Raw genomic sequence first — 10551 nt, forward strand, 5'->3', positions numbered from 1 at the left:
CAGTAACCGTTCCACTTCCGCGATCTACTCCAACGTCCCCGAAAAACGCTAGGGTTATGCACACACACTCTGTTTTCTTTTGTTTTTGCACAGTCTCTGATTTGTTTAACATACTCTGTTTTTCGTTTATTATTTTGCAATTCTTGATTCTGTTTTACAACAATCCCCCACATATTGCAAAAGATAAAACATAGAGATAAAGAAAGAAAGGAATATTTTGGGTTCATCTAGATGTAATGCATCAGAGCTGGTATAGCAAGCTATATGAACCAGACTTAGATTGATGAATTTAACACATAGTGTAGTTGGTATAGCAAGCTATATGAACCATGACACTTAGTATCTGTTAGAGGTTTATCAATCACAATACACCCCCACATTACTTGTTGTTATCGTTGTGTTGCACTACTAGGCCATGCGCGTGCCCGGTATTCTTGAGTGTTATAGAGATCTTGACAAGATCTCATGCAAGCGGCCCCACTTGACACTCATATAGGTGATTTCATCAAGCGTATGCTGCAAATCATACACCACCCATAAGGGATATGAAAATCATTAAAAACTTTGTAAATTGTTAAAACTCTTTTACCTCAGGATTTTAACCACAAAGTTTATCCTCTCGATAATGCAGTATCTAGCACTATCACACACACCATAGGAATGGATAAAATTGATTTAAAATCAATATTAGTGCTAGCAGAACTAACAAGTGACTTGTTTTTACCCATATGAACCTTATTCATGGGATCTCCAATCACAAAGGTTGGGTTTTCATCACGTGTTTGTTTGCAAGTGGCTTAAGTCTCATTCCCCTCGATGTTTCTAAAATCATTTTTCTCCCTAGGGGTTTTGTTAGAGGATCTGTCAGATTCCGTTCTGACTTGACATAGTCAATAGAAATCGTTCCACTCTTTAACAGTTGTTTCACCAAATTATGTCTCAATTGTATATGTCTATTCTTTCCATTGTAGTTTTTATTTTTAGCTATAGTTATTGCTGATTGGCAATCACAATGCATTGATACAGATGGGGTTGGTTTCATTCCTAAAGGAATGTTTGCTAAGAAGTTTTTCAACCACTCAGCTTCACTACCAGCCATTTGTAGAGCAACAAACTCAGATTCCATTGATCTTGCAATAATAGTTTGTCTGGCTGACCTCCATGTAACTACACCACCCTCAAGTGTAAATACATAACCACTAGTGGACTTTGTCTCATCTGAATCAGAGATCCAGTTAGCATCATTGTACCCTTCTAGCACAGCGGGAAATCCACTATATTCAATGGCATAATCCATTGTACCTCTCAAGTATTTCATGAGTCTTGCAAGTGCATCCCAATGATCTTGACTAGGACATTGAGTGTATCTACTCAATCTACCTACTGCATAAGCAATATCTGGTCTAGAAAAACTCATTAAATGCAATAAGCTCCCAATTATCTAGGCATACTGAGTTTGAGAAATAGATTCTTCTCTATTCTTCTTTAATTTAGAGTTAGCGTCATAAGGGGTACTCACTGACTTAAAGTCATAGTAACCAAACTTCTTTAGAAGTTTCTCAGTATATTTTTCTTGGGATAGTAATATACTATCTCCCTTCCTTATGATTTTAACTCCTAGAATCACACTTGTTTCACCCATGTCTTTCATCTCAAAGTTAGATCCAAGAAACAATTTTGTTTGAAAAACTATATCATTGCATGTACAAAAGATTAGCATGTCATCCACATACAAACATATAATGACATATTCACCATTTTCAGATCTAGAATACACACATTTATTAGCATCATTGGTAGAAAAACATTCACAAAGTAAAACATTATCAAGTTTTTCATGCCATTGTTTTGGTGCTTGTTTCAAACCATACAAAGATTTTAAAAGTTTGCATACTTTTTCCTTTTGACCTGGAACTACACATCCTTCAGGTTGAGTCATATAAATTTCCTCTTCTAATTCACCATTCAGAAAAGTTGTTTTAACATCCATTTGGTAAATTACTAACTTATGGATAGATGTTAAGGCTAGCAACACACGGATAGAGGAAATCCTAGTAACAGGTGCAAAAGTATCAAAGTAATCTATGTTACGTATTTTAGTAAACCCTTTAGCTACTAATCTTGTCTTATATTTCTCTATGGATCCATCAGGATGATACTTCTTCTTAAAGATCCACTTAGGTTTTTCTCCTTTAGGCAGATCTACTAAGGTCCACGTATTATTTTTCTTAATTGAATCAAGCTCAGTTTTAATGGCCTTATCCCAATGTTTAGCATCAGGAGCACTAGTAGCTTCTAAAAAACTTATTGGATCATTCTCAACTAGATAAGTATAAAAGTCATCTCCAAAAGATGTTTCCTTTCTCTGTCTTTTACTTCTCCTAACATCCTCATTCAAGGTATCACTAACACTATCTATAGGTTGTTCAGATGTACCACTACTCTTTAGTGGAAAGATGTGTTCAAAGAACTCAGCGTTTTTCGTCTCTACTATAGTGTTACGTTCAATTATATCACTATTAAGAACTAGAAACCTATAGGCAACACTATGTTCTGCATATCCTAAGAACATACAATCAGATGTTTTAGAGCCTATTTTCCTTTTCTTAGGATAAGGTAACATCACTTTAGCTAAACACCCCCACTCTCTTAGGTATTCCATTGATAACCTTTCCACAACTCATAGGGTGTTTTACCAGTTTTCCTATGTGGTATCCTATTTTGCAAAAAACACGCAGTAAGTAGAGATTCACCCCATAAATTATCAAGAGCATTAGAACTAATAAGCATGACATTCATCATTTCTTTAAGAGTCCTATTTGTCCTTTCAACTACTCCATTAGACTCGGGTGAATATGTGGGGTTACTTCATGAATAATACCTTCTTTTACACAATAATCATTAAATAAAACATATTCACCACCTCTATCTGATCTAATTCTTTTAATTTTCTTATTCAGTTGATTTTCTACTTCTTTTATAAGTTAAAAACATGTCAAAAGCTTCATCCTTATGTTTAATTAAATACACTTTTGTGTATCTAGAAAAATTATCTATAAAAATTACAAAATAATTTTTACCACCTCTAGACATGGTTTGTTTTAAATCAGCAAGGTCGATATGAATTAAACCAAGTATTTCAGTTTGATGTTCTACATAGTAACATGTTTTCTTTGTTATTTTAGATTCTACGCATACATCACATTTACTACTTTGTTTGTCATGCATGTTGATTAATCCTAGTCGTTGCAATTTTATAACATACGAAGAATTCACATGTCCTAATCTAGCATGTCATATATCATATGAGTCAACAATATAAGCAGAAGATTTAGATTCATTCATAACTTCATAAATGTTCAATACAAAAAGGCCTTGATCACAATATCCCTTTCCCGCAAAAACATTGTTTTTTTTTCATAACAATCTTGTCAGATTCAAATGACACTTTAACTCCAACTTTGCTTAGCAATACCACATAGATCAAATTAACTCTAATTGATTGCACATGTAGCACATCACTCAAAGCCAGAGTTTTACTAGATGTGAGCTTCAGAAGAACTTTTCCTTTTCCTGGGACTGGAGTTGTCCTGGAGTCACCGAGATAAACTTGTTCTTTTCCATCCCCCACACTTATGTAGGAGGTAAACACATTTCTGTTTGCACAGATGTGTCTGGTAGCCCCAGAGTCTACCACCCATTTGCTCACATTTGTCACAAGATTTACTTGTGAAACGACTGCCATAATAATATCTTCCCCTTCGACTAGATTTGCCTTAGGAGGATAGTCGTTTTGGCCCTATGTCTGCACTGAGGTGCATGATGACCTGGCTTTCCACAGACAAAGCAATTACCCTTTTTTCTTGAAAGTGGGGTTAGTTCCACTAGGACGAGAGAATTTGTTATATTTCTTTTTATGGTCAAATTTTTTCTCGTACCTTTTTGGAGTTAGTTTGTCTTCTACCACGTTTACTTTGCCAGACAGAGTTTTGGCTTTTGCAGCAATGCACTCCTTCCTGTTTGTGTCTTCGATGATGATGTGGGTGATCATATCTGATAGTGACATCTGTTTTTGTTTGTGCTTCAGTTGTTGTTTGTAATTCGTCCAAGATTGCGGGAGCTTTTCTATCAAGAGTTTGGACACGAATTCATCCGGCAAGGTTATGCTTTCAGTTTTGATATCTTCAATCAACTTGTGATATTCATTTATCTGGATTTTGATGTCTTTGCCTTCGATCATCTCCCAACGGTAGTAGTTTGCAATTACGAACCTTTGTTTGACGATGTCTTTGGCAGTATATTTGAGGATAAGAGAATCCCAAATATCTTTTGCATTCTGTTTCGCAACCGTGGTTGAGTCGGGTTTGGAAGTTGTAAGTGCAAGAGCAACTCCGTACAAGTCCAATAGGATGGACACGCGTTCTTGCCAACGTCGGAAATTCTGACCGGTGAAGACTTCAATTTTGGAGACATCCGAAAATGGTTTCACAAAAATGGTTTTGCGTTGCAGAAACAACATTTGATGTTCCTGGAGTAGCGTTGTTGTTGTCCGTATTTTCAGCCATAAGTCCTTACGATTGTAGTAAAATAGGCTTTAAAACACGAACAAAAATTGGTTTCCCGAGGCATGAGTAATCACTGTCCGTAAGGACTTATCCGCAATGTATTGCGCAAGTCCCCCAGGATACAACAAGACCTTCCCGGCAATTTCCGAGGATCAGAACTAGCAAGTTTCTCTTTAAAAGAGTAATACCCAAATAGAACCCATAAATATTATAATAATAAAATAATGAAGAGAGAGAAATTGAAAAGGAAAATTAGAGAAGGAAGAAGATGGTGAAGGAAGGGTTTGAAGAAGATGAAGAGGTGAATGATTTTGATGCATTTTCTGAAGGGGGTGGAGCTCTCTTTATATAGGGAGAGGATCCAAGAATTTGTTGCTTCTTCACAACTACTATCGTGGCACGTTCCATTGACTGGCCGCCAGAAACGGAGCAACCGCCGAAAGATTGGGGAAGACCGCGGAAATGAAGGAACGCAACGAGAGTGAAGGACGTGAACCTTCCCTAGACGTGCAGCCACGATCCAGGCCGCGATCTACTCCAACATTCCCAAAAAACACTAGGGTTCTGCACACACACTCTGTTTTCTTTCGTTTTTCCCAGTCAGTCTCTGATTTGTTTAACATACTTTACTTTTCGTTTATTATTTTCTGATTTGTTTAACATGCTCTCTTTTTCGTTTATTATTTTGCAATATTTATTCTGTTTTACAACATATTCAACTAAAAAAAAGTTGGTGCATACATGCTCATGTATATGTATGAAGTTTTTATCATAAACAAATAAGTCTAATTTACAATATAGAACTTAAAATTTATAGTGTTATCTCACCTCTTTTATTTCTATTCTAACTTAGATTAAGTTATTCAAAGAAATTACTAACTTCTATCTTTTTTTTCAAAGTAATATTTTTTTAAAAGTATATTTTCTTCTATATTTTTTACATATCATTTTTAACTTGTTTTTCGAATATTTTTTTCTTAAGTTCTTCTTTAGTTGAAGGCTTCATTTCCATACACATACATTACTTTGTAAATTAGAGGTTGATAGGAAATTATAAAATAATTTTTAAAATGTTCACAAATACTCTCTATAAGACTGACTTAAATTCTACAGGGTCCCGTTAATTAAAACTGCAGGGGGATTACTTCCAAAATGTTGATTTCAAAATTTTAAGGATACCTTACAAATGAACATTAGAAAGTGCGAAGGGGATAATTGCTAGTTTTGTGGACATTCTTGTTGGAAGAATTATAAACTATTTTTTCATCAAACCAATAATGAGGAAAAATGGTGTTTTAATATATCATGTCACTTAAGTGTGTAGCAATATCGACCTCATGCATGATCAATCTAATTTTCAACTACCTACCTTCATAATTATTGAATTAACTATTACATTTATAAAGTATATGGAAAAACAATATAAATAACATTTTAGAATAATATTCATAATTTTAAATTTACTTTTATTCTTTCGTCAATTTAATTGAGATGTGAGATTTTATAGTAATGTCTAGCATTATAATTAATAAAAATCTACTTTTTATGATTGTTATTTTGTTGGTTTTTTAGAAGTCTTCTTTAAATAATCTTCTATTCATTCTAACTTCAATTTATTCACTTTCTTATCACATTAATTAATCATAGTTACATTTAAATATCAAATTTACTATTTTTTTAAATAGTGACAAAAAAAACATAACTACTATTATTCAAAAGTTTGAATATATATAATATTAACTTGAATAATTTATTTAATACGTGCTCTTAAATTTTCAATTCTAAATATCTAACAATTTGTCACAATTAATTTAGTGGTTTTTAATCCAGAAATTCTTATTATATAAGATTTCAAAATTTTCAATACTACTATAACAATTCAAAACTTAAAAAATAAGTTTATTTTGATCAATCCAATCAATAATCACATAAAACTAATCACATTTTTAAAAGTATCTATATAATATTTGAAAAAAAAACTATTTGAATAGTTAAAATATATAATTGGATTATAAAATAGGCTTACGTTAAACCGATAAAACCATTGACAAAACTTTCTTATAAATTAAAAGCATTTAAAACATCTCTCAGCAAGGGCTAAAACCCTATGTCTGCTTTGTGAAAATGTAAAACTCAGACTCTTACATCAAAAATAAAAACAAAAAAACAAAAATAGTCCTCTCAGGAATAAACAACAACGAAAATTGAACCATGAACCCGGGTTTTAAGACTAAGACTATAAAGGAACAAGATTTTTATGATCACTTCTTCTTCTGAGCAGCCTTGGTGACCTTGGCTCCAGTGGGGTCTTTCTTCTCAACACTCTTGATGACTCCGACAGCCACGGTCTGACGCATGTCCCTCACGGCAAAACGACCAAGGGGAGGATACTCAGAGAAGGTTTCAACAACCATGGGCTTGGTTGGAATCATCTTAACATAACCTGCATCACCATTCTTCAAAAATTTGGGCTCCTTCTCGATCTCCTTACCTGATCGCCTGTCGATCTTGGTCACGAGTTCTGCGAACTTGACTGCAATGTGGGAGGTGTGGCAATCAAGCACTGGTGCATAGCCATTTCCGATCTGGCCAGGGTGATTCATGATGATGACTTGGGATGTGAAGTTGGCAGCTTCCTTGGCAGGGTCATCCTTGGAGTTGGAAGCAACGAAACCACGCTTGAGATCCTTGACAGCAACGTTCTTCACGTTGAAGCCGACATTGTCACCTGGAAGAGCCTCTAGGAGAGCCTCGTGGTGCATCTCAACAGACTTAACTTCAGTTGTCAAACCTGTGGGAGCAAAAGTCACCAGCATACCCGGCTTGATGACACCGGTTTCAACACGTCCCACTGGCACGGTACCAATACCACCAATCTTGTAGACATCCTGCAAGGGGAGCCTGAGAGGCTTGTCTGAGGGCCTCTTGGGCTCATTGATTTGGTCAAGGGCTTCAAGGAGAGTGGGTCCCTTGTACCAGTCAAGGTTGGTGGACCTCTCAATCATGTTGTCACCCTCAAATCCAGAGATTGGGACAAATGGAATTTTGTCTGGGTTGTAACCAACCTTCTTCAAGTATGATGAAACTTCCTTGATGATTTCATCATACCTAGCCTTGGAGTACTTAGGGGTAGTGGCATCCATCTACAACAATGATAATCCACGGTTAACATAAAAAATTCTACAACATTTCAAAATAAATAACGTAATTGACATCAAATCTAGGTCAGAGAACAATTAGATTTATACCTTGTTACAGCAACAGATCATCTGCTTCACACCAAGGGTGAAAGCAAGAAGAGCATGCTCACGGGTTTGTCCATCCTTGGAAATACCGGCTTCAAAACCACCAGTTGTGGAATCAATAATAAGGACAGCGCAATCAGCCTGGGAGGTTCCAGTGATCATGTTCTTGATAAAGTCACGATGTCCAGGGGCATCGATGACTGTGCAGTAGTACTTGGTGGTTTCGAATTTCCACAAAGCAATATCAATGGTAATTCCTCTTTCACGCTCAGCCTTGAGCTTGTCAAGCACCCAGGCATACTTGAATGACCTCTTGTTCATCTCAGCAGCTTCCTTCTCGAACCTTTCAATCACACGCTTGTCAATACCTCCAAGCTTGTAGATCAAGTGGCCGGTGGTAGTTGACTTCCCAGAGTCGACATGTCCAATGACCACAATGTTGATATGAACCTTTTCCTTACCCATGACGAGTTAAACTGAAAATAATTCAAAGAAACACAAGTCAGAACTCACAACCAGCAACTACAAAAGCAGATTCATCACAGCATTGAAACGTCTTCAACCAAGCAGGAAAAAAAACAAATCATTAAGAATATGCTTCAACTCGAACATCTCTAGCTAATAAAAAAATAAGAAATAAGAAAATCAATTGAAAAGACAGGTAAGCAAAGCACAATCCTACATAACATAACAAATCTGTAATAAAAAAACCCTCCCAGACGACGTATTCATACCAAACGTTTTCTATTGAACACAAACAAAAACACTTTTAATTAATTAAAAAAATTAACTTCATGCTACAAAAGATTTACAAAAGGGTAACCAAAAAATCATCTGCAGAATCCAAATAAATTCAAATAGGAAAAAAAAAAAGCTTCGTATTGTTACGTGGGATGAAAACTTCAGACACCATAAATAAAAATCATCCAAGACATCGAAAATTTGCATGTAAACGAACACCAGCCACAATAGTGCAGTCTTAGCAGAACAACAATAAATCATTCAAAGCTTCTTAACCTATGAAAAAAAATAAACAAAACCGCATAATTATGACACACAAAAAATAGATCTGTGAACACAACGAGGGTCAACACCGAAACGAGAGCCTCTTCCGATTAATCGGTAGAAAAGCGAAGATAATCCACATAAAAGAAACAACAAACAAAGAACCGCACATTTAGTACTAAAAAAAGAATTTCTTTTAAAAAAATCCGAAGAAACATCATCGTAAACAAGAAACAGAGAAGAACGGAATCAGAGAGACAAAAGAGCAGAGGCTGCTACCTTAGAGAGAAACGAAGGTCGCTGGTTCAGAATCCTCAGCCGCAAAAATAGAGCGAGGAAGCAAGGAGTGATAATGAACTAGGGTTCCAATTGTTTTATATTGTGGGAGCTACTTTTCGTTTCCGATAATACCCTTAGGGTTTTACTAGGTTTCCGATTATGCCCCTGTTTCCTTATTTGAAAGTTACTGTGTACCACTCGCGTGGAAGGCGCGTGTAATTGACGATTCTGCTTTCTCGCGTATCTTGCGTGGCTAACCTTCACGCGCTTTACGTTAGCAGGGATATCGGGTTTTTGTTCGTTCGCATAGTCCAGCTGGCAAGGACCAAACAGGAAGGCTGCGTTACTATAACGACATCGTTTCAGCTAGGTGACTTAGTTAAGACATTTGAACGACATCGTTTCAACCTTTGGATTCCTCATTGTCAACGTTGATCAAATCTTTCTCTACTTACGTAGTCGTTTTAGATATTTTATCCTATTTTTGCATTGATTTTATTTTCACAAACATTATCACTTGTTATATTTTAAAATTAAATATTTTTTATTTTTTATTTCAAAATATTTAGCGTTATAATGAGATGGCATAAATAAATATGTATAAAATAAATTGTAAATGTTAAAATTAAAAACTCAACAAAACAGAGATTTTTTTATTTAGACTTGATTTTTATATTATATATATATATATATATATATATATTATATATATATATTATATATATTATATTATATATCTTACAATTGAGATTTCACTTTTTAGTTATTTTAAAATCAAGTTTCAATTTAGCAAAAAAAATTATTACTGTTTTAAACTAACAATATTTCTTTCTTTATATTTAATATACAGTGTATAAATCAGGTCAAAACAAATTAAATATTCCTAAATAACACAATATAACCTTAAATATTTCAATAATTCTACTCAGTAATATAATTTCAAGTTTGAACGAATAATATCTTGAATAATATAATAATTCATAATAATACAATTTCAAGACACTTTATTTATTGTTTTGACTTTCCATATATTTTGATATTAATAAATGTATATAAGTTTCCTTTACATTTATTAAGATTTCACACATTTTCCGTATTAATTGACCTAATTTATCATTAATAGTTGTTTAAGGGCTATAGCAGAGATTTAGGGTGTGTATTTTGCAAAACTTGACATAGTTATTTATGTTAAATATTTATTATTACTTTATTATAAAAGTTATAATAGAGGTAACATGTAGATAAATAATAAAAAATTTATAATAAAATTTACATAATACTATCATTTTAAATCCTTCTTTCAGTATAATATTTATTTGCGAAATCAATGCAAATATTTATAATCAGTTTAAATTTAATTTGTATGAATTTTACTATCTTGTAATTTTTTATCTAATACAAAAAAATTATAAGACTCTTATTAATATTTAATTTTCAAAATAGAAAAATAATATTTT

The 10551-nt window shown here is 34.0% G+C and overlaps 1 protein-coding gene across 1 annotated transcript; it reads right to left on the reverse strand.

The window, feature by feature from the left end:
- Positions 1-6592: 6592 nt before the first annotated feature.
- Positions 6593-9281, reverse strand: LOC137837170 (elongation factor 1-alpha). Its single transcript, XM_068646058.1, has 3 exons — positions 9095-9281; positions 7814-8286; positions 6593-7708 (listed from the first exon to the last, which is right to left on the reverse strand). Exons 2-3 carry the CDS (start codon positions 8273-8275, stop codon positions 6827-6829), a joined length of 1344 nt encoding a protein of 447 aa, XP_068502159.1. The 5' UTR covers positions 8276-8286; positions 9095-9281; the 3' UTR covers positions 6593-6826.
- Between the last annotated feature and the right edge of the window lie 1270 nt (positions 9282-10551).

Source organism: Phaseolus vulgaris, chromosome 4 (genome assembly GCF_051622355.1).
Source record: "Phaseolus vulgaris cultivar YP4 chromosome 4, ASM5162235v1, whole genome shotgun sequence".
In the NCBI taxonomy this organism is placed as follows: domain Eukaryota; kingdom Viridiplantae; phylum Streptophyta; class Magnoliopsida; order Fabales; family Fabaceae; genus Phaseolus; species Phaseolus vulgaris.

Bases quoted from the DNA above. Each gene is read 5' to 3' on its own strand.
- LOC137837170 (XM_068646058.1), bottom strand. From the start codon at position 8,275: ATGGGTAAGGAAAAGGTTCATATCAACATTGTGGTCATTGGACATGTC. The intron at 7,709-7,813 runs GTATAAATCTAA...TCATTGTTGTAG, and splicing joins TGATCTGTTGCTGTAACAAG to ATGGATGCCACTACCCCTAA.